Below are 25176 nucleotides of genomic sequence, written 5' to 3' on the forward strand. Positions count from 1 at the left end.
GGGTTTTGGCCAGGTACTAGTGACCTGGATTGGCCACTGTGAGAATGGGCTATTGGGCTTGATAGACCATTGGTCTGACCCCGTAAGTCTATTCTTATGTTCTTATTGGCTCAGGCCAATCCAAGACAAACCAGTAGTGGCCACCTTTCTCCCCTCTTGCTTACATCTGGACCAGCATTTGCCCTGCTCGCTGGCCCACAGCCCAGCAACTTCCCCCTCTCTCTAAACCTTTCCCTTACCCTTGTAGGCAGGGGTAAAAACATAGAAACATAGAAAGATGACGGCAGAAAAGGGCTATAGCCCATCAAGTCTGCCCACTCTACTGACCCACCCCCTTAAGTCTATTCCCTAATGACCCAATTCCTTAACTTGACCCTCGTAGGGATCCCACATAGGTATCCCATTTATTCTTAAAGTCTGGGACGCTGCTGGCCTCGATCACCTGCACTGGAATTCTTGTTCCAATGATCAATCACTCTTTCCATGAAGAACTACTTCCTGGTGTCTCCATGAAATTTCCCGCCCCTGAGTTTGAGCGGATGCTCTCTTGTGGCCTTTGAGAAAGAAAATATTATCTTCCACCTTGACACGTCCCGTGATGTACTTAAATGTCTCAATCATATCTCCCCTCTCCCTATGTTCTAGCGACACACATCAACTTCCAGAACCAGCCCTGAAGATTTCCCTCTGCTGTGCCCCGCCCTTGCCAATGTCAGTTCCTGTTTTCTTTCTAGTGGGTCACAGCAGAGGGAAGCCTGCAGGGCCGCCACAATTAGTGGATGTGCGTTGCTGTTGCTACCCAGAAACTGAGGTACACTGAGAGGGGAAGTTGGTGAGCCATGGGCAGAAGAGGGCAGCAGCAAATGCCAGATCCAGGGGCATAAAGAGAGGAGGCATGATGCATGATAATGTGCGAATGGTATGGTAGTGGTAGTTGTGGTGGCAGTTGTTTGAGAAGGCCCACTCAGCATATCAGTTGGCCCACCCAAAATAATAGGTCTGGCTACACTACTGAAAAGGCTAGACTGACTGGATAGTCAATGGATCTTCTTCTGTTAACATCTACTATTCTGTTATGTTACTTACCACTGTATAAAAATACATTTTCAGATAAAAATGATTTAACTTACCAAAAAACTGGTTGAGCAATTCTGGTCTTTTTTCAGCAGGTAAATAGACTCCCAAGACATATGCAGGGATGCCAGACAGAGCTATTCCAATTCCAATCAAGGAATCAACAGTAGCACCATATAAAGGCACTATCACCAGGAACAGGGTACACAAACAATATACCACAGGGAAGAAGAGGCTAAGCTGTAGTACAAAAACAACATGCGATATTAATGTAATATAACATTAAAGAATAAATTAAGGCCCTCTTTTACTAAGCAGTGATAGAAATTTCTACCGCAGCCTGGGATGTTAAATGCTCAGATGCTGCTCTATGAGTGTCAGAACATTTAGTGCTCTGAGCTGCGATAGAAACATCTACTGTGGCTTAGTAAAATGGAGGGAGGGAGGTAAAATTGTTAGCTAAAACTCAGACATGTTATGTGCAGTCTTGTATCCTGCTGAATCCTCATTAAATGGAGTTCTAGGCGGATTACAAACAGCATGGCCCCGATTCTATAAACAGCACCTAAGTCATGCCTAAAGTTAGGCGTGCTTTAGGCACCCACTCTAAGTGGATAATGAGCCAATTAAGGGTCTTAACACGTGATAGTTGGTACTTAGGTATCCAAAGGACATAGATGTCACTTTGTAGACATAACCACAATTTCATGGACGCCCATGTTTAAAACTTGCGCCTTACTCAATAGGCGTGGGCGTGGTTTTGGCAATGACTCAATTTGGGCGTTCTTAGATTCATTTACATAACACTGAGCAACCTAGGACGTCCATGTGATGCCTATATTGTAGGTGAATGAAAACCAGGTCTACTTTTGAGCTTAGTTTAGGCTTCAAATAGATCTGATATCTATGGACAGAACTTAGGCACTCTTTGGACGTTCTTAGTGTGATCTGCTAAATAGCTCTCTGGGATTTATTTTTGCTTTATTAAGTTCAGAATACATTTAATAAGGCACCACATAAATGGGGCATATCAAAACAAATATATTGCATGCAAAACCTTCTATTTTTGTGGACAAACAGCAATGCTATTTTCTAATTAGAGGAACAGATCCATTGACTGAAGCATAGCACATGAAAAACATAGCTTTAGTTTTCTTGCTAAAAAGCTACCCTTTTTTTCTGACTAAACAGTGCTCCAATCAGCTCATTCTTGAAAGCAAAGAAAGCACATGACAAAAATATATAGATTGCATACATAACTTCATTTGAAAAAGGTTAAAAACAGATACAGACCTTAGCATGGCTTCTACTTCATTGCAAATGGATGTTTGCAGCTGCACAATGGTGACCTCATTGTGAGATCATCAAGGTGCACCAGCAAGGTAGAATGCCATAATTAAAATATGTGCTGGGGGAGCTGGTTGGGATTTGAATCCATGACCTCTGGAAGAGAAACATAGGGCTTTTACATATTGAGCTATAGCAGCTTCCAGGCAGGTATCTCTGACTGTCCTGTGATATGAAGCTTAGGGATCTGCTAAGCTAGAATATCAATGCTTCCCCCTGACAGAAAAATTCAGTAGCACAGAAACAGGCAAATTACAAAAAATCCTTAATGTAGTCATGTGGTAGCCTGTTTCTCCATGTTAACTCTATGGGCTTCTTAGCATTTAGAGTGTACTAAGCTTTAGTAAAAGGGTCCCAATATGTGATTTGCTTACAGGTATCTCCCTCTTAATCATACCTTCGTGCTCAGCAGTCACCTTACTCTCAGGCTTCTCATCATCCCCAGCAGTAAGGGTCTTTCTTTCAATTGCCATCATCATTCCCAAAATTCATACTCCCACCTAGGGCTGGCTCAGCTTATGAACCAGATGAAGCATTGACCTAGGAAGCTGGTGATAAAGAGGCCAAAATCCCAGTTCAATCTACCTTCAGATTCCCAGAGGGTTAGATGCTGGACTGAAATTTTGGCACCCTTTTTCGCCAGCACCCTGAGTCAGTGCCACATCTGACTAGCAGTAGGAGGGAACTTGAGAAAGAGGGGTAGATACTGGATTACAGGCATGGAGGGGGTGGGACACAGTGGAGGCACAGATACCAGAGTGAGAAGGGGAGGGGGAGGATGCCGATGAAAATTTGGCTCAGAACACCACAGTCCCTTGAGTCAACTCTGCCCCCAGTCCCAGTATCTCTCACCCCTGTCCTTCCCTAGTCTAACTTTATCTCAATCCTTACCCTATTGCCAGCAGAATCCCCAGTCCCCAATATCAATTCCCTCTCCCACGCTCTTAGCCTCCTCTGACCTTTACTACTCATCATTCTTGTAGTGTAGCAAGGTTAGGAAGCGCTCCCATGCACCATCCTCTTCACCCCCTGCTCCTTCCCTGCCCCTCCCCACACCACACTCATGCCCTCTCTTCCCCCCAGTACCTCTTTAAACTTTGCCAGTGCAAGCAGCTTCTGCAGCCTGCTGCTCACGCCAGCATTGGCTTTCCCTCTGACATCACTTCCTGGCCCAGGAAGTAATCTCAGGGAGGAGCTAGACTGGCATGAGCAGCAGGCCGGAGAAATTTCTCACGCTGGCGAAGATTTAATGAGGTACAGTGGTGGAGAGGTGCTGGTGCCCCCACCAGTATATGGTAAAAAAATGCAAGACCCAGGATTTATCTTCAAGGGAAGATAGTTGTTTCATCTAATATACAAAGGAAGCAAATATCTGCATTTTTTTCTTTTGCATTAAAAAATCATAAGAACCCATTGCTTGCTTCATGCACTGCTGCCCATCACACAAACTTTTTTACTTCTGATCATATACCACATACCACAATGAATCTAAGAGAAAGTGTGAATATAAAACTGGTCTCTGCTCATACAGATGCCTTGGGGAATGACTTGCGGTGTATTAAGTGCTAGAAATGAATAAAAATAAAAAAATCTGTATCTATAAAATCTGTAAAAAAATTCTTACCTCATCTGGCATCCAACCTGCCTTTAGACTCCTTACATAACCTCTAATTGGCTCTTCTCACTAGTGCTGCCCGATTCGCGATTCGAATCGATTCACCGATTCACTTCGGGTGAATCGATTCAAATCGATTTGATTTTGTAAAAAATCGAACTCACCAATTCATCTGCCCCTTTGCTAGAGACCCATTTGAGCTTTCCCTCTGCCACTGGAATCCTTCCATCTAATGTAACTTCCGGTTTTGCAAAACTGGAAGTTACACCAGAAGCAAGGACTCCAATGGCAGAGGGAAAGCCGAGTGGACCTCTGGGAGCAGAACGGCGGCAACAAGGTGATTTTTAATTGGTTGGCTAGAATCAGATGCCCGCGCTTCATCTTCCCGCATGCACGCTCATGCTTCCCTCCAGAGCCCGGCAAACGCCCCTGATTCGCCACCTGCATGCATCATTCTTGCTGTTGCTGCTGCTCAGTGGCACATGTCTGCTCTTTCGGGTCCTGCCAGCGCCTGGCCTTTCATCGGCCACATGACGGCCAGAGCCCCACGCACCTGTGAGCACCGGGTGACATGGTGCCGCATGGGGGCTCCTGAGGAGCGGTGCGAGAGCATTGGGAAGTGCTGCAGTGCAGAGACACTTCTCACGCGGCTTTTGCAAGGCCCGCATCTTCTGCAGTTCACAGGAAAAGTATATGACCGCTGTGTGAAGCGCCCGGAGCTCTTGGTAGGTGCCACAATACATGAGTGTTGCCTTCTGCCAGCCAAATACTGGGCTTCTGTATTGGGAGTCAGAGCTGAGGGAAGAGGAGAGATGGACTTGGAGTTGGTGGATTGGAGAAGGAGAGATGAGGAGGAGAAGGAGGGGGAAGATGGATGAACTTGGGGGAGAGGTGAGTTAGGGGAGGGAGAGGGGAATGGGGGGAGGGATAGACAATATAATGGATCTAAAAACAGAAGAGGGAGAGAGATGATGGATAATGGGATTTAGGGAGAGAAGGAACAGAAAGGAAGAGTAGTTGTACATGGGGGAGGGGGTATAGATACTGGATAGGAGGGTAGTTGGGAAGAGAAAGGGAGAACTGGTGTAACCTGGGGTGGTGGGGAAGGAGGGAGATATACTGGATGAAAGGGTAGTTGAGAAAAGGTGGATCTGGGGATGGAGATGAAAAAAAGGAAAGATGCCAGACCTCTGGGAGAGGGAAGGGAAATAGAAGGGGAGGACAGAGATAGAAGATGGATGGTTAGCATGAAGAAAGAAGGAGATCCTGGCAAGTGAGTTATCAGAAGACAACCAGAGCCTGGGACCAACAAGATCTGAATAATGACCAGACAACAAAAGGTAGAAAAATAATTTTATTTTCTATTTTGTGATTACAATATGTCAGATTTGAAATGTGTATCCTGACAGAGGTGGTGTTAGACCACGAACGTGAGCTAGGATTTAACAGAGAGGAAAAGTCTTTTTTGTTTATTTTGTTTACACCACAGCACCAGTGTGGGTAAGAGAGGTGCAAAGGGGGTGAAGAGGCTATAAAATAAACCCACCAGGATATTTGAAAAAAAAAAACCCAAAAAAAACAAAATCCATTTGGGCAGGAAAATCGAATCAAATCGAATTGAAATATTTTTTCCTGAATCGGGCAGCACTACTTCCCACCCATGCTTTCGAGATCTTAAATGACTGGTGTTAGAAAAGATCCCTGATGATTATCGTGGCAACAAAATTGAACGATTTACTGTTCGGGAACAATGTTGGATATTCATCTTGAATTGTGTACAACCCTATGGGTTAAATTAAACTAAACTAAACTAAACTAAATCTTGGGTTTATATACCGCATCATCTCCACGGGTGGAGCTCGACACGGTTTACAAGGTTAGGGAAGGAACGGAACTCCAATAGATTTATAGAAGTAGGTAAGAAGAGAGGAAAGGTGTGATAATACTAGGGAGGGGATGAGGTTACGTTTTGGAGAAGAGCCAGGTCTTCAGAAGCTTACGGAATGGTAGAAGGGGGCTCAAGTTGCGGAGAGGGGAAGGGAAGCTATTCCATAACTGAACGATTCTGAAGTGGAGGGAGGAACCGAGTTTACCAACGAGGGAGATACCTTTTAAGGAGGGGAGGGATAATTTTAGTTTTTGCGTGGATCTAGTGAAGGATGGATTTGAGGAATTCCAGGCTAGAGGAATAAGAGGTGGAAGGATGCCGTGGAGGATTTTGAAGGTTAAGCAGGCACATTTAAAGTGGACCCTGGAGATGACAGGAAGCCAGTGGAGCTTGGACAGGAGCGGAGAGACATGGTCAAATTTACTTTTTGAGAAGATAAGTTTGGCCGCTGTGTTCTGGATTAGTTGGAGTCTGTGGAGGCTTTTCTTTGTTAAGCTAAGGTAAATGGAATTGCAATAATCCAATCTGGAGAGGATGATGGACTGTACGAGCAAGGCAAAGTGTTTTTGGTGGAAGCAGGACCTCACTTTCCTCAGCATGTGAAGGCTGTAAAAGCATTTTTTTATCAGGGAATTGAGGTGGTCGTTGAAGGATAGCGAGGAATCTATGGTGATGCCCAGGACTTTGCTAGAGAACTCCAGTTGTAGAGAGGAGCCTGTGGGCAGTGGGATGGAGGTGGGTAGATGATCAAGTTTAGGGCCAAGCCAGAGTAGTTTGGTTTTGGACTCATTCAGTTTCATTTGTACAGCGAGGGCCCAGGATTGAAGGTTGGTTATGCAAGAAGAGATGTTTACTGCGAGATTGGTGAGGTTTGCGTCGGTCTCGAGGAGGACCAGGATATCGTCTGCGTAAGTGTAGAGTGTTTCTAGGGGGGAAAGGTGGAGGAGGTTCAGGGAGGACATATAAATGTTGAAGAGGATAGGAGATAGGGGGGAGCCTTGTGGGACTCCACATGTCGGTTTCCACGGGGAGGATGAGGTACCATTCTTGGTAACGTTGTAAGAGCGAGAGCGTAAGAAGTTTGAGAACCAGTCAAGAACTGTGGAGCTAATGCCTATCTCGGAGAGTAAGAAGATTAGAATGTCATGATGGACAACGTCGAAGGCTGCAGAGAGGTCGAATTGAAGGAGAACGGCAAATTTTTTGTGAGAATGAAGTTGTTGGATCTTCGAGATTAGGGAAATCAGGAGGGTTTCGGTACTGAAGTTGGGTCTGAAGCCGTATTGATAGGGTAGGAGGGTAGAGAATCTTTCCAGGTAGGCTGAGAGTTGGGAGGAGACAATGGACTCAAGCAGTTTGGTTAGGAGCGGAATGTTCGCTATAGGGCGGTAATTGGATGGGATGGAGGGATCTAGGTCAGCTTTCTTCAGTAGGGGGGTCAATGCAATGTGTCCCATTTCAGGTGAGAAGAGGCCCGATAATAGGGCAGAATTTATGAGTTTGGTGAGAGATGAGATGGCCTGTGCGGGTATTTTCTCAAATAGATAGGATGGAAATGGATCCAAGGTGCAATTGCAGGATTTCAATTTCTGGCAGAGCTTGAGGACCTGCGATTCGGATACTTGCTCAAAGGCAGTCCAGGATCTATTGACTGGGACAGGGGTGATGACATTTGGAGTGGGAATGGGGGTGGTGAACACTAGAGAATTGTAGGAGACTACGGGGGGGAAAGAGCTTCTTAAGGCGGTGACCTTTCCATTGAAGAAGTTTGCTAGTAGGTCGGCTGATGGGGAGGAGGGGAGTGTGGAAGGGTTGGTGTTGGGGATTAGGGAGCGCCAGATATTGAACAGCATGCTGTTCTGGTTGTTTGATCTGGAGATCTTGTCACCATAGAAGTTTTTCCTAGCATTTTTGAGAGTGTTGTTGTAAAGTTTAATGTTGACTCTCCAGATTTGTTTGTCTGTGGGGGATTTAGATTTTTTCCAGATGCGTTCCAGGGATCGACATTTTTGTTTTAGTACCCTGTGGTATGGGAGGTACCAGGGGGCCTTACGGGAGTAGGTGACGGTTTTGGTGGAAAGCGGGGCAAGAGAGTGATAGATGGATTTTGACAGAGTGGCATTTCATCTTTTGATTTTTAATTTTGCAGTCTTTATTATTTCAATCTTTTTTCTATAACTTTTTTTTCTTTGATGATTTTTTGTTTTTTGAACTGGTATATTTTTAGCAGGTTTAGTTAAGCTCCAGTGCTATTTGTTAATTTGTCTGTTATGCCCTGATGTAGCAGATGAATTCATCACGTCTTCTCTGATCTCATCATGTTTTCCCTTGATCTGCAGGATTACTGTGGGCGTTCTCCATACCGAAGCACCATATTGATTCAACTATTTGGAGTTTCATGATCACTCTTCAGGCGTATTTTGCCGTCTCCCAGTGCGTTGCTCCTGAGGAAGGAGGCTGCTGCCTCCGTAACGGAGCTCTGTAGAGCTGATTTCCAGCATGGACTTTGAAAAGCATACTTTGATCATCAACATCGCCAACGGAGATAAGTACTTTTTTGTACTCAACATTGACATTGTTTCTCCATGTATTAAAGTTAGATTAGGAGTCATTTTCTCCCTTCTGACTCATTTCTGCATAATCATTTTTTGCGTTTCACCCACAGGGCTGAGTGCTTATTGGGTGTGTTTCATAAATAATTTTTGTGGTGATTTTGCACATTTATATAAAACAACACATCCTAGGATGTATTATACTTACTAAACCCCTTTGGCTTATTAAGATTCCAACTCCTTTACAATTTTGGGAGTTGTGATAACTGAGGACCATTTTATTCTTTATGTTATATTTATTACCCCACTTGTATTGATACACTTCTGAATACCCTGTTATTACTGGATTCCCTCTTGGTTGTATGTTCCTTTTGCAATTGCTAATAAAGATATTTTTTTTAAAAAAAATTTATAAAATAATTATGCAACATTAAGAACACTTTCTCAAGTGGTATATTTAAGAAATAGTTTTTGTTGGATTACTGAGTTTTCATTCTTTCGTTTTGGGTTTTGTTTTGTGAAAGATTTAGCATGGTTTGTGCAGTCATTACTCATTGCTACTGCTGAATCGAATGCTGCAAACCCTGCTAACCTCCCCAGTCATCACCTCAGAAACAGCCACTGAGAGTTTAAGAGAAGGAGATACAGGCAGGTCCTGCTTTGATGATGCCATCTGGATGCAATAGCAGCAGCTGGATGGTGTCATCAAGAGTGTCCAAGGAAGCACAATTTTGCTGACTTTTCAGTTATAAACTGAAACCCCTAATTTCCCAGTGTGTGGGTGGATGGGGGCTAGGTTTGGGAGGTTATTAGGATTTTCCAGTTATAATCAAAAATCTGAAGTACTAATCAGTGGCATAGCAAGGTTAGGAAGCACCTAGAGTGGTGGTGCCCCTTGCACCCTTCTTTCCGCCTCCCTACTCTTTACATGGCCTATATGCCATGCTTGTGCCCTCCTTTCCCACCCCCATACCTCTATAAATCTTTGCCAGTGTGAGCAATTTCTCCAGCTTGCTGCTCACAGTAGCATTGGCTTTCCCTCTGACAACACTTCCTGGCCCCGTGACCCAGAAGTGATTTCAGAGGGAGCTAGGCTGGCGTGAGCAGCAGACCAAAGTAATTGCTCTCACTGGTGAAGATTTAAAAAGGTATGGGGGGGGGGGGCAGAGGAGGGTGTGAACATGGCATGGGGGGGAGAGAGGTGCTGGCACCCCCCTACCAAGATGGTGCCTGGGGCGGTCCTGTCCCCCCTTACTACGCCACTGGTTCTGAGTATAATTTATTTAGGAAACATATCAATAAGCCATTCAAGGACAATTTTCAAAACAGTCAAGCCACATTAAAACAGATTGACGCACTTTAATTGCTCTGCTGGAAATAATCCTCTTCAACCTGGCTATCTGTACATGTGGGTTACTTACTTTTACAGGCCTTGGCCTATCTGGCTGTGTGAATCTCAAGACTATTAGCCCAGCAATCGACAGTCCAACAAATAACCAGTAGCTGAAGCTGTAATAATTGATAAGTATAAATATATCTTCTACAAGAAGGTAAATCAGCGTCATTAGTCCCTGAAAATAAGAAAACAAAGAACTTTTGTGTGGTTTTGTAGAATGAAACGAAAACTAAATTAGAAATTAAATTCCAATATGAATGCCCTATTAACTTTCAAATATGGTTTCTGCAGTAAAAAAAAAAAAATAAATAAAATGTCTCCACATAAACATACCTATCCACTACTACATGATTGATAAATGGGCACTAAAAAATAAGTTAGTCTTAAACCCTCAAAAAAACCTCTGGAATTTGGATCACAGGTACTTCAAACTCTCCTTGTCACTCTGTTTCTACAAGGTAATCTCATCACCTTATCTGACACTATGAAGTACCTGGGGGTACATCGTGATGTATCCTTATCATTTAGTAAACAATTATCTTCTGTGACCAGATCTTGTTTTGCGTCACTTCATCACATTAGAGCCATTTGTCCTTCTATAGATAAATCTAGTTGTGAATCTTTAATTTACGCTTTAGTAATTTTAAAACTAGACTACTGTAATATAATTTATTCTGGTCTTCTAGAAGTTGCCCTCAACTACAAACAGTACAAAATACAGCCATTAGGGCTCTCAACAATGTTTGTAGATATGACGACATGACTCTACTCTTGAAGGAGCACCACTGGTTGCCTATACAATTTCGATTGATGCACAAAACATTAACTTTGACCTTTAAAGCTTTACATTTAGGCACACCTGATTATTTATCAAAGATTTTGGTACCATATAAACCAATTAGAAACCTACATAAGAACATAAGAATTGCCGCTCTGGGTCAGATCAGTGGTCCATCGTGCCCAGCAATCCACTCACGATGGACCACTGGTCTGACCTAGCAGTGGCAAATTCTTATGTTCTTCTAGAGCTCAGCAGTTGTCTGGTTGCCTAGAAAGCGGCTGCCGATCGAGTGTCATAGACGCTACATAGAGAATCGCGCCTCTGGTAAAGATAGGCACCAGAAATGTAGGCCAGGCCTATATTTCCACTACCTATCTTTGTTGTGAATTGCGCCTAAATAGGCACTTTACGGCATCTAACACCATTTCCAGTGGCATTAGGCATCAGTAGGTGCCTCCGTAGGTACAATTCTGGCATCTTTTCTTTAAATTTAAAGTTCTTTGCCATTTCAAATGGTGTTTCCCTATTAACTTAGGCATCATTAGGGCTCCTACTGGTGTCTAAGTTAAGGCAAACCAAAAACAGTACTGCAAGAAAATGTACAGGGTACAGGAGTTTATTAAAATCAGAAAAATTCTAAAAACAAAATGCATAGATTGCATAAAAAGTATATATCCAAAACAACTGGTCTCGATATTCCTGTGGACCGGACCCGACACGGTCCGTGTTTCAAAGGAACACTCCTTCCTCAGGGGTCCCTATTGGTAGTTCACAGAGTATCAGAAAACCAGAATGGATAGGGTAAACAAAATCTGCCGTAGATGACTGAACACAAACTGGCAGTAAATATGGGTAAACGTACTGATAGCGAAGCAGCGTCTTGGGAGGCAAATACGCCATTTGTAGAATTTCCCCCCTATATGTAGGTTCTTTCTCTGTCCCCAGTAGGCTAAGTTGTTTTCTTTGTACCTGGGCAATAGAGGGTCACAAGGAACTGTAGTGGGAATTTAACTCATTTCCCCAGGATCACCCTCTGTTGTAGTAACCATTACGCTATTCCTTCACTATACAGCTCTGTGTCTATACATAAATGCTTATGTTGATTACATAGATCTGCAGGTCAACTGACCAGGAGAATTGTGATGAATCAGTTCTCTTCTCCTTGCCAACTGCTTTATTCTTATCTGTGTACCAGATTTATGCGCATATTGCAAAGGTCAAGTAAGGGTGAATAGAGGAACATTCCAGAGAGTTGACGTTAGATAAAAATAATCTTAAAAATTCCTACCAACCACTTTGTGAGTATAATATCATTGTATATCTTAATTAAATTTATAACCCATGTTGAACAGTAACCGAAATGTTATACTAGGGAATGACTCAGAACTCTTCCTGCTTTGAATTTGGGCAATGACATTTGAGCTGAAAGGTTAATGATCAGTGTTTTCTTTCTTCTTTTTCTTAAAGTTTGCCAAGATTGGATGAGGAAGAAGAGCATTACTTACATTAAAGAGGAGAGCTGGCACGGGTGTGAAACTATCCACATGAATCAAACTCAGACTGGATGGTAAATGACCTTCTCTTGCTCCAACATAGAAAAGTCTAAGGAAAACAGCAACCTTGTCAAGTATCATTCTTTTGTGTTGTACAAAGAACCGTTATCCATACTGAGCGTTCTGCTCTTAAATTAGCCTCTTTGAAAATATAATAGAGCTGAGTGCCTACATTTTTGCTCAAAATTTCATTAAACTTCTAAAGTTATGAGATGAAAATTGGTGACAACAGAGGATGATTTAGAGTGGGAAAGAAAAGATAGGATTATAAATTCAACTTATAAATCTTGACAAATGAATGGCAGATCTACATTTAGCACTTACCTCGGTGGCCCGATCTAAAAACCTCTAGCGCAGCTTGATAAAAAGGTGGCGGGGAAAGTGATGTACAATACCAAAGTATAGCCAGCTCCTCACACTCTTATTTTTTTTTCTCTAAATATAAATTTTCTTGAAGGGCAGACCATCATATATAAGAGCTCACATAAAGCTTTAGTGAACCCCACATTTCTAATCAGCAGTACATTTTTATATCAGGTGTTGTACTAAAATTAATCAGTGGTCACCTTTGACACAAATTATTTTAGCACAAGTATTTTGCTTCAGAATTGAAGGTTTCCATTCACCAGATCCATTGAGTTCTAAATTTATAAGCATCATTTCTAAGCTCCTAATATACTCAGCCAATGGTGGTCAGTGTTTCTTTAAACGCTGACTGCCAGACCTGGATAATCAGAGGGAAACCAAATCCAGGTACTAGAACAGAATATCTGGACACAAGGGGCCAAATTCTATAAACTGCATCCCGATTGTAGGCGGCCAACTGCTGCCTAATCAGCCAATCAGGACACATGTTTAAAAAAAAACACACACATAAATCCGAGGCAGGCTGCCTAGAAGGCATGTTGGCCCAACTAAGCTAGCCAAAGGCTTGGCATGGGCGTTCCTTTACCTGGAAATAGCCTTAGGCAGGTCTAGGATGGCCCTACATGCCTCCTTAGGCCTGTGGTAGGCAGGGCAGGATTAATTCATCGAGGGCCCCTAGGCACCCAAGTACACTGGGTCCCCTGCCCCGCCCCACCTCACCATGCGCCCAGGCGTAAACAGGAAGCTGCATCAGAGGGAAGCTTTGGTCAAGCAGCACCACTTGCATAATTACAGTTCCCATTGCCTTTCTTACCCGCGTTGCTTGCTTGTCTTACTTTCTGTTGAGGAGGGGGGGCTGCGTTGCCGATCAGGGTGGGGCCCGCGTTGCCGATCGGGGGGCCCCTATTGCTGATTGATGCTGGAGGGGCCCAAAACAATGTTGATGCCCTCCTTCATCGGGCCCCCTTGACCATTTTGGGCCCTAGGCACGTGCCTACTTGGCCTATTGGTTAATCCTGCCCTGGTAGGTGCCTACAATCCCTCCTATCGGAACCCCCCAAACATCACTGGCAAGAGGGATGCCCAGGCCCTCCTGCCAGAACCCATCCTGAACATTGCCGGCAGGAGGGATGCCCAGTCCTTGCTGCTGGAAACACCCCCCCCCCCCCTTCCGAACATCACTGGACGTACAGATAGACAATTAAAAAAAAACAACATATTTTGGACATACTTTTTGAGAATGGACATTTTGCCATTGCTGACTTTGGGCGACTAGCACCTACGTCCAAATTGGATTTAGATGTTTCTTTTGATTATGGCCCTCCACTTATATTGATATTAGACTCCTAGTGTGTGTCGGGTTAGGATAAAAACTTGTATTGTAAACGTGAACTGAAATTATGTATGTTTGACCTGTAACCTGTTCTGAGCTCTTTGGAGACAACAGGATAGAAAACAAAATAAATGAGTGTCAGATTGATTACCGCAGCAGCAGCCACTACCATGGCTTTGTAAAAGGAGCCCTAAAAATGTTTTCAGAATGAATATTTTACAACATGTGGTCCACTTAGGGGCAAATTCTCACTGACACTCTGCATTTTTATGATATTTTGCATGCTGACAACAGATTGGAAATCTGATAGCGTCTTCTAAAATCCAGTATAAACATAATATATTATAGTTTTTGCTAAACACTGAGGGCCATGTTCTATCCATGGCACCAATTTTTTAGGCACCAGTAGGCACCCATGCTAAGTGAAAAACATTGTTTAAATGATGTTCTAAACTGATTTTCAAGGTGTCTATCAGCGCCTATAAAAAAAAAAAAAGCCCCTGGAATTGCACCTTCATGGGTGCCTTACGGTTCCTAATGCCACTGTAGGCGTAGCTAATTCCGCAAGTGGCATTAGGTGCCGTAAAGCACCTATGAAGGTGTGATTCACATCAAAGGTAGGAACTGAAAATGTAGGCCTTGAAAACTCTGGCCTACATTTCTGGTGCCTACCTTTGCCTGAGATGTGATTTTCTAAATGGCGCTGTCATGTAATTGACAAGTGATCGGCAGTCGCTTTTAAGGGGGCTGCCGACCACGGTGCTATTTAGAGAATCGGGGCCTGAGTGATTGAAAACTGAAAAGTTACATATATATTTGCATTTGGTATTATATGTACTGTAGTGCTTATGATGATTATTTTTTTCATAAGTGATACGGTCCCGGTCATTCGCGGTATTTTCTGACCGCGAACCGCTGACCAGGAGAGGACAGCTGGAGAGGCAGGAGAGGGCAGCTGGAGCGCCAGCGAGTGAAGGAAATCACTTGCTGTGTGCTCTGACCGCCTCTTCCTGTACTAAAGTCGGGCCTCACCAATCAGGAGCTGCTTTGAAATGCAGCTCCTGATTGGTAAGGCCCGACTTTAGTACAGGAAGAGGCGGTCGGAGCATACAACGAGTGATTTCCTTCACTCACCGACGCTCTAGCTGCTTTCTCCTGCCTCTCCCGCTGCCCTTTCCAGTCTCTCCCACAAAAAAACCATATTCGTGGTTTTTCAAGATTCACGGGGGTTCCTGGAATGGAACCCCCGCGAATATCAGGGGAGTACTATACACAAGTTTCTACAATTTGCAGAGTCTGTTTATTATACTATACCGAGACGCTGCAATGATTGAGGAGTTCAGTCCACCATAGCAGGACATGGCCACTGCAATAGGAATGATCCACTTAGCATAACCAAGGACTTCATTACCAAAGGTCTACAAGAGAACAAAATATTCACAGCTTAAAGAATAAGGGTGGTGTAAAAGATTGACATTTTATTTTTATTGATTTATTTATTCAATACCGTTCTCCCAGGGGAGCTCAGAATGGTTTACATGAATTTAGTCAGGTATTCAAGCACTTTTTCCCTGTCTGTCCCAGTGTGCTCACAACCTATTTAATGTACCTGGGGCAATGGGGTGATTTGAATAGTGCCAGAGACAGAACTGTATAACAACTGGTTAACTCTAGAGTTCAAACCCACGCTGTTCCTTGTGACCCTGGGCAAATCACTTAATCCCCCATTGCCCCAGTAAATTTTTTAAGAAAAAAATAATCATTTTAAAATTTATCTCCCACCTAAAACAAAAGCGAGTTACAAATAACACACATAAAATCCATTTACATCATAAAACTATTGACAATACAAAACAATATATTCAATTATCAGCAACCTGTAATATCATAACCCCCCCCCCCCTGCATTTCTTAATCTTAAAAAGCTTGCACAAAAATTCTGTCTTAAGCAATTTACGAAAATGGTCACTACCTTTACATAATCTCAAAGTTCCTGGTAACTTATTTCACATTCTCGCTGCAGACACTGAAAAAGCTGACTGACCTGTTGCCACATATCATACAGTATCAGTCTTCAAACTCATAGCAGTTTCTGATCTCAGTTTCCTGCTAGGTAAATAAATAGCCAGTGCTTCTTGTAAATATGACGGTGTTTAACCATACAAAACTCAATGAACCACAAACATTGCCAAACTGGTTATTTCTGGATCTTGTCAGCTCTAGATGGGACAGTTGTACTGATTAGCTCCATGGTGTATGGTATACTGATTTGATCTGGCTAAGTTTTATTATGATCCCATTCAAGCCTGAGAAAATAATGCAGTAGCGCCCTCTTGTGTCTAAAGCCTGAATGAATGTTCTGAACTTTAAAAAAGCAGCAATGCACATGTGGAACAAAGCTGTTCAGCTACTATTACTACTTATCATTTCCATAGCGCTACCAGGCATATGCAGTACTGTACATTATCATGGAAGTGAAAGTCCCTTCTCAAAAGAGCTTATAATCTAGTTATTACAGACAAACTGGACCAAAAAAGGTACATCTGTACACAGTGCTCAGGTGGGGAATTACAGAGGAAATGATAAAACAGATGGGTGCTTAGCAAAAGAGTTGGACTTGGGAACTGAAAGTAGCTTAAAGAAGTGGGCTTTGAGCATGGATTTGAATACTTCCAGAGATGGAGTTTGTTCCAGGCATGCGGTGCAGCAAAGTAAAAGGAACGGAGTTTGGAGCTGACCGTAGAGGAGAAGGGTACAGATTAAGAGATGAGAGACTTACCCGATGAGCAGAATTTCCTGGGAGAAATATAGGGAAACATGAGAGCGGAGGGATACTGGGAAGCTGCTGAGTGAATACACTTGTAGATCAGTAAGAAGAATTTAAGCTGTGTGTGAAAATGAATAAGGAGCCAATGCAGTGACTTGAGGAGGAGGGTTGTATGGGCAGAGCGACATTGGTGGAATGGGAGGTGTTCAGCAGAGTTTTGAACAGATCGAAGGAGAGCATTTGGAGAGAATGCAAGGGTTTGAGTTGATGCACATGAATGAACAAATACTGTAGCTATTGCTATTCTTTGGATGCCAAATTAAAAGGCCAATTTTTTTAATGAAAAAAAAAGCATGTTTTGGAAGGCAGTTATTTCTAGCCACCTATTTTTTGAGGCTTGGAATAAATTTAGAAAATTAACTTTCAGCCCTCTCTAGTGGCAAAAAGATCTGAAAACTTATAGCTGCATATAATTGCATTTTTATTTCTACTACTTATCACAAGAGAAGTCTGTTTTTTGCTGATATTTTTAATCAGACAGAGATGAACAGACAGATCCTTGGTTGCTAATTAGTTGCATCTCCTCCTCTTCTACTTTGAAGTTGCAAGTGCAGGTTGGGGAATGGAAGAGGATACTATAGGATTATTACTAATGTTAGCAAGAAGCCAGGATAGGCTTTAAGAGGGAGAGTGGATCAATTAAAAAACAGTAGGGAGGATATGGATGATATAAGTTTCTTGGAGGCAGTGAACCATTATTGCAGCTGAACCATTTGAGGAAGTTGGTTAAGCAGGAACTTGGGATCTGCAGGCAGGAAAGAGTGGTCAAAACCGAAGTAAGAAAAGCATCGTTAGATAGCATTTTTGTGATGCTTTCTTGTGGTAGCTCCTTGTCCCTGGAAGAAGGCAAAAAAATGAGATCCCAAGTATTAAAATAGCAATTCTATAATTGGGTTCCTGCATTTACACACCCCTTGCCAGGGCCAGTGGTAAACATGATGCAGCCCAGGGCAGACACTGGAGGGGATCCAGGAAACTACCGACCAGTGAGCATCACATCGGTTCCAGGGAAGATAATTGAAACACTAATTAAAGAAAACATTGTACAACACTTGGAGGATCACAATCTATTAAGGGCAAGTCAGCATGGCTTCAGGAAAGGGAAGTCATGTTTGACAAATTTACTGCAATTCTTTGACAAAGTGAACAAACAAATGGATAGTGGAGATCCAGTGGATATAATTTACTTGGACTTTCAGAAAGCATTTGACAAGGTCCCACATGCGAGGCTTATGAATAAACTACTAAGCCATGGAATAGGAGGAGAAGTGCACAGATGGATCGGCAAATGGCTAGAAAACAGAAGGCAGAGGGTTAGCATAAATGGGAAATTCTTGGACTGGGAGAAAGTGACCAGTGGCGTGCCCCAGGGCTCGGTTCTTGGACTTATCTTGTTCAATATTTTTATAAACGATCTGGAGGAGGAAACAACATGCAATATAATAAAGTTTGTTGATGATACAAAACTATGTTGGGCGGTTGGCACTCAACGGGACTGCGAGGACCTCCAGAAAGATCTGAACCAGCTGGCAAAGTGGGCAACAAAGTGGCAGATGAACTTTAACATAAACAAATGCAAGGTGATGCATCTAGGAAAGAAAAACAAAGAATATGAGTATAAGATGTTGGAGGTGAAGCTAACAAAATGCCAAGAAAGGGATTTGGGGGTACTGATTGACAGTACCTTAAAGCCTTCGGTACAATGTGCGGTGGCGGCGAAGAAAGCAAACAGGATGTTGGGCATAATTAAGAAGGGGATTATGAGTAGATCGCAAGAGGTCATAATGCCACTATACAGAACAATGGTCAGACCGCACTTAGAATACTGTGTCCAACACTGGTCTCCATACCTTAAGAAGGATATAACTCTGCTGGAGAGAGTTCAGAGGCGAGCCACGAAACTTGTCAAAGGGATGGAGCATTTGAGCTACAAAGATCGACTCAAGAAACTAGGACTGTTTTCCCTCGAGAAGAGAAGACTGAGAGGGGATTTAATAGAGACTTTTAAAATATTAAAAGGATTTGATAAAATAGACCAAGAAGCAGCATTACTAACATTCTCAAATGTGACACGGACTAGAGGTCATAGACTGAAACTGAGTGGCAGCAGGTTCAGGACAAATGTCAGGAAGTTCTGTTTCGCACAGCGCGTGGTGGGTGCTTGGAATGCGCTCCCGGAGGAGGTTGTGGAGGAGACTACTATGCTGGGATTCAAGTGAAAGTTGGATGCACACCTTCTTGCATATCATATTGAGGGATACGGTAAATCCGGGAATTCATAAAGGAGTACTAAAATGGGCCGCCGCGTGTGCGGATCGCCGGACTAGATGGACCTCGGTCTGATCCAGTGAAGGCGTTTCTTATATTCTTATGTTTATGTTCTTATGAAGAGGGAGCCCCAAGGCTTGTTTGCAGGCTGTCCCTCTTTCAACTTCAGGCAGGTTTGAGGCCCCTGTGATATGGTGGCCCAGGGCAATTGCCTTGTTTGCCCACCCCTAACGCTGGACTTATCCCTTACAAGTGTAAATGTACAGAATATTAGAACTTATGAGTGCAAGTGTACACTTGCCCATGAAAGTGCCAGCAGGTTGCCTAAGCATTATTCTATCATAGGGTTACCAGATTTTACATATGTAAAATCCAGACCCCCTAGCCCCAGGCCCACCCAGTTCCACCCATCCCCGCCATGTTACACCCAAAACAATCATTTGATAATACAAATAAACCAAGTAATAGTTGAGGAAAAAAAAAGTGTCTTCTGCTAATATTTAAAGTAACATTAACATCATACTTATTAATGGCTGACTTACCACTGCAACAGCATCACTTGAAAGAACAGCTGGCATATCCAGTACAACATAGTATGCAACATTGGTGAGCAAGTAAATGATAGTCACAATGGGCATAGAAATGGCAATGGCAAGAGGGAGGTTCCTAGAGAGAGAAGAAAGAAAAGAAATGAAGAGATCCCATGAAAAAATGCTGATTTTTGGCAATTTTCTCAGTTCCCCCTGCACCATAATACTTCAATCAGAGCTGAGATCTGGTACTATGGACCATTATTTTCAACTATTCAGGAGATTCCCCCCACCCCCTCATCTTCTCCCAACATGCATAGTCTATTTATTACACTGCTTGTCTATTCATTACAAGAGTCCTGTTTGGGCGCCAGGCACCACAGATTCTTCCTGATCCCTGAAAACATGGACATTGAATCTGACCACTAGATGGTACCCTTTAAGCAATTATAATTATATTGGATATATTGAACGATGACAAAATATTACATGATTTACAAAAAATAGTGTTGTACATTCACAATTTTAAAAAAATATACTGTAAATTACAACATGTTTAGAACATTTTTATTGAACATGTATAAATTTTATAGGTGCACTTCTTCCTAAGGGGGCGTAGATGTACCCAGAGGCACTTATATAACAAAGAGAAAAAAAACACACTGGCATTTAGAAAATAGAGACAAAAATGGAAAAATGACCAGTGCCTCAAAAGTAAAGGGTTAAGTTATAGTTACAGATCCTATATTCTGCTATTACATTAAATTTCACACTTATTTCCTGCCTGTAGCAAAAATAGATTGAGGTAATTTACAATTGACAAAAATCAATGACATCAAGAAGCTAATATAATCATTCACAATTAATTTACAATTTAGCCAATATATAAAACAAGAAATATCATATCTAAGAGGATAACAAAAGCGATACTAGATCATTTATCTAGGAATATTCATAATAATTAATACATGTTAATGGTTACCAATGAAATGCTTCTGAAATAACTGAGTTTTAGCAGCCTTTTTATATAAAGCAAAACTAAAGAGATGTGGAGGGTCATTTTTGATAGGATGTCCAAGTCCAAGTTTGGATGTTTTGAGAAACACATCCAAAAGTCCTGTAGAGAAAATAATAAGGTCTATCTTTAATTTTGAAAATGACCATTTCTAGACATTTCTGTGCTCTCTGCATCTATCTTATAGGATAATTTTCAAAAACAGAAACCAAAAACCCCATCCAAAAGAAAAATGTATACAAACAAACCATTGGGACTACAAGCAGCCAGTATTTTAGGACAGTGGCCACAAAGACATTTCAGCAGAGCAGAGGGGCACACTAAGGGGTACTGCAGTGAAAATCATATTAAAAAGTCCCAGTATACATCTCGCCATAACCCACTTATATTACATAGTGAGCCCTCCAAACTCACCCAAAACTTACTGTACCCACATGTACACCACTACAATAGCCCTTATGTCTGCAGGTTCATAGACAAAACCGCGGAAGACAAAGGCGCGCGCCGACAACTAAGCGCAAGACGGAAGCGCACGCCGAAGAAAAAGAGTGTTTTTAGGGGCTCCGACGGGGGTTTTGTTGGGGAACCCCCCCAGTTTACTTAATACAGATCGCGGCGGCGTTGTGGGGGATTTGGGGGGTTGTAACCCCTCTCATTATACTGGAAACTTAACTTTTTCCCTGTTTTTAGGGAAAAAGTAAAGTTTTCAGTAAAATGTGAGGGGTTAGAACCCCCCCAAACCCCCCACAACGCGGCGCAATCTGTATAAAGTAAAGTGGGGGGGTTCCCCCCCACACACCCCCATCGGAGCCCCTAAAAACAGTGATTTTCTTCGGTGCGCGCCTCTGCGTTACGCTCAGTTGTCTGTGCGCGCCTTTGTCCCGGCGCGCTTTTGACCTGACACCCATTTTTATGTAGGTACAGTAGGTTTTGGGTGGGTTTTAGAGGGCTCACTATACAATATAAGCAGGTTATGGTGCGACGTTCACTGCAGTACCACCTCTGTTCTACTCAAATGGAACTATCAAACAGACTGGAATGTACCATTTCTTTCATATTTTTTGGGTGATGGCAAAGGGTCATTGACAAATGATGGAGTAAGGGGGGTCATTCCTTAATCCCTTCAGTGGTCATCTGGTCAGTTTGGGCATCTTTTTGTCCCTTATTTGCTTTTAAAACAGGTCTAGCTCCAAACATCTAAATGGGGCCCTAGATGTTTTATTAAATGTTTGATTATTGTTGCAAAATGTCCAAATCCTAAGCCCGCCCAAAACATACCTTCAACAAGTCCCATTGGAATTTAGATGAACAGGAGATGGCAGCCTAGAAAAACACCTAAAATATGGGTTTTGAAAATAATGATTTGTACATTTTAGCAAGAAAAAAAATGTCCAAATGCCACTTTATGCCATTTTTGGGATGCTTTTCTCTTTTAGAAATGAGCCCCCTAAACTTGCTTGAGCGTGCTTACTAGAAATTAGCTGCTACATATGAGAATGAGGATTGAAATATATTCTTATTTCTTATATTGAATGTTTCTTATATTGAATATTTCTAGGACTGAGAAAGAACAATAGATAAAAATGCTGAATGAGATGAATTTGTGTAAATACAGGTCTGCAGATCAACTATCATATATGACAGAAGTAGGCCATATAATATCTTGACAATCAAACTCGATAATTTGAACATCACACGAGCTTGATTTGGAAGCCAGTTCAAAGTCATATAAAAGGGGATGACAAGGTCTGAAGTTTTTAAAGCAAGAATTAGGTGAACTGCCATATTATGGGTTGTCTGTAATTGCTCCTGTGAGTTTTTAAATACTCCCAGATAAACTATATTGGAGTAATCTAATTTAAGATAAATAATTGCACACCTACCCTAAATAGATCCAGAGAAATATATTTTTGGATCCTTCTTAGTTTCTGCATGGTCCAAAAACTTTTAATCAAATGATTAACTCATTTCATCATGACTAATTTAGAATCAAAAATAATACTTAACATCTTAATTGATTCTTCCAGAGTGTAAGTTATATTGCCTATCTGAAAGGAGAAGTAACTGGGAAGGGGTAAAACACGGACCTCATGGACCTGATGGACCTCGCGGATCTAAACCCGTACAGCCTTAAAAATTTGAGGTCCATGTCGGTCCGTGTCCGTGGCGTTTGTAATTTCTGTCGCTGACAGACCTTGATGAGATTTCAGCATAGGGAGGAAAAAGTGTTAGGATCCGTCAGCGCTAAAATCTCTTCGAGGTCTGTCAGAGCCAAAGACTAGTGCTGGAGCGGCAGAGCAGAAGCCAAGAGAGCAGGGACATAGGTTTTGGATGTGCGTTATGGAAAAGAGGTCTCCAAACTCCAGCACGAGTCTCTGGCTCTGACAGACCTCGAAGAGATTTTAGCGCTGACGGATCCTAACACTTTTCCCTCCCTATGCTGAGACAGATCCGTCAGTGCTAAAATCTCATCAAGGTCTGTCAGCGACAGAAACTACAAGCGCCACGGACAAGGACCGACACGGACCTCAGATTTTTAAGGCCGTATGGGTTTAGATCCGCGAGGTCCGTCAGGTCCGTAAGGTCCGCGTTTTACCCCTTCCCAAAGTGACTATCCCTTTTGACATTGTTGCCAATCAATAAAAATTTTGTTTTCTCCCCATTACTTTGTAAAAAATTTTTTGTTTCATCCAAGCTCTGACAAACATACATCTAATTACCTTGGGAAGTATGTGTTCTAATGTTGAATCGATAATGAGCAGAATAGTAAAATCATCCGCATATATAAGCCTGGAAACCAGCCTGTTCAAGTAAATTTCCTAAAGAGGATAACAACACATTAAATAAGATAGGTGATAATGGGGATCCCTGAGGGACCCCACAACTAGACGACCAACACTCTGAAAAATCCCCGTTTATCTTAACCACATATGATCTAATGAAAGAAAACCCTTAAACCAATTTAGGACCCTACCTGATATTCCAATACTATCCAGCATCCTTAAATGTATATCATGATGAACAAGATCAAAAGCACTTGAAAGATCCAAGTGCATTATTAAAGCTTGATTACCATGACTCATGATATACTTAATTTGGGTAACTAATATATAGATAGCAAGATCTCAGCAATATTCAGAGCATGGAAGCCCAACTGAGAAACATACAAGATGTTAAATTGATCCAGGTAATTTTCTAAATATCCAGTGACTAAGCCTTCCATTATTTTAGCAATATTAGTTACGGAAGCTAAAAATTTATCATTTATAATCTCTGACACAGAAATTGGCCATATTATTCCTAACTAGGGTAAGAACAAATTTTCCAATGTTTTAAGGAAATTCTTCTACTTTAAAATTGGAAATAAGCCACTGTAATAGTAGTTACTTAAAGATACTTGGGATCAATTTCATCAAATGTGTAGGACAATTATCAAGAATGCAATGTGACTCAGAATTTTTTTTTAAGCAGCCTGTCAAGGTCTTCTATTAATAAAGGTGAACAAGAATGCCAAATCATGTCCACTGGCAACCAATCGGATTCCAGATCAATGTCCTAAGCAGATCTTTTGTCTTCAGCTTTGATTGAAGCTTTTCTATATGTGATTTAAAATAAACTGCCAATTGAGAAGCTGTAGATTGCACATCCAGAGAATTATTAACAGAGCATGTATCAGCGAGATCTTTTGCTGTCTGTTCTCTACCCTTGACCATGCCTATTTTTTAAGTAGGTGTCATTAGGCATTGGAGAGTGCCTTGATTTAGGCATTGCTAGGTGCCACACAGATATCCATGTGCAACCTTAAGACTCCTTTTACAAAGCCTTGCCAGCTGAGTGTCACGCGGCAAATGCTCTGACACCCATTCAATTCCTATGGGCGTCGGAGCATTTACTGCGCCAGCCTGCACTGCTGGCTTTTGTAAAAGAGGAGGGTAATTAGTAATAAAAAAAAATGTTTTTTAGTGGCATAGTCAATTACCACACCATTTAACCAATTAAAAAACAATTTAGTTGCTTGTGAATTTTAGTTAGGTGTTGCTAGGCAGCCATGATTAGGGCACTTAAGTGGCGCCTAACTTGGGTGCTGTTTATAGAATAAGGCCCTTACCGCCTTCCTCCATTCTTGTTTATTAGAATATGGTCAATTCTGTATGATACTTGCACTCCATTTTTCTACAATTCTATTTCCGCTTAATCAGGTCTGCCATAAACTATTTATTTATTTACCTTTCTTTGACACGAGGGAGGGGGGAAGCAATTGAATTTAAAGTCTAGTCCATGGGTGTCCAATCTTTTGGCTTCCCTGGGCCGCATTGGCCGAAAAAAGTGTTTCTGGGGCCACACAAACACTGCAGCAAGACAGAGGATGGAGCCGGCAAGACGGTAAATACCCCGGGGCAGCAGAGGAAAACACTGCATCGCCCTTGACCGGGGCCACACAAAATATTTCACGGGGCCGCATGCGGCCCTCAAGCAGCAGGTTGGACACCCCAGTAACTTATAGTATTCCACTTGTCTACCCAAACTATTTGATCAGGAATGTGAGGGGGATAGTTTCTTCAATGGCTGACCAGCACCATTCTTGATCAATCACCCTCCTTGTTATACCGTATAATATGTCAGATTTAAAT

At 42.2% G+C, this 25176-nt stretch overlaps 1 protein-coding gene across 1 annotated transcript in view; it reads right to left on the reverse strand.

The window, feature by feature from the left end:
• Positions 1-25176, reverse strand: part of SLC7A13 (solute carrier family 7 member 13) — an 81752-nt gene that overhangs the window by 9556 nt on the left and 47020 nt on the right. Inside the window, exons 5-9 of the mRNA XM_033933463.1 lie at positions 19543-19666; positions 15220-15323; positions 12159-12255; positions 9898-10047; positions 1131-1314 (exon numbers count right to left, since the gene is read on the reverse strand). Coding sequence (XP_033789354.1) covers positions 1131-1314; positions 9898-10047; positions 12159-12255; positions 15220-15323; positions 19543-19666 — 659 coding nt within the window. The remainder of the gene's footprint in view (positions 1-1130; positions 1315-9897; positions 10048-12158; positions 12256-15219; positions 15324-19542; positions 19667-25176) is intronic.

The sequence above is a fragment of the Geotrypetes seraphini genome, chromosome 2 (assembly GCF_902459505.1).
Source record: "Geotrypetes seraphini chromosome 2, aGeoSer1.1, whole genome shotgun sequence".
Lineage (NCBI taxonomy): Eukaryota > Metazoa > Chordata > Amphibia > Gymnophiona > Dermophiidae > Geotrypetes > Geotrypetes seraphini.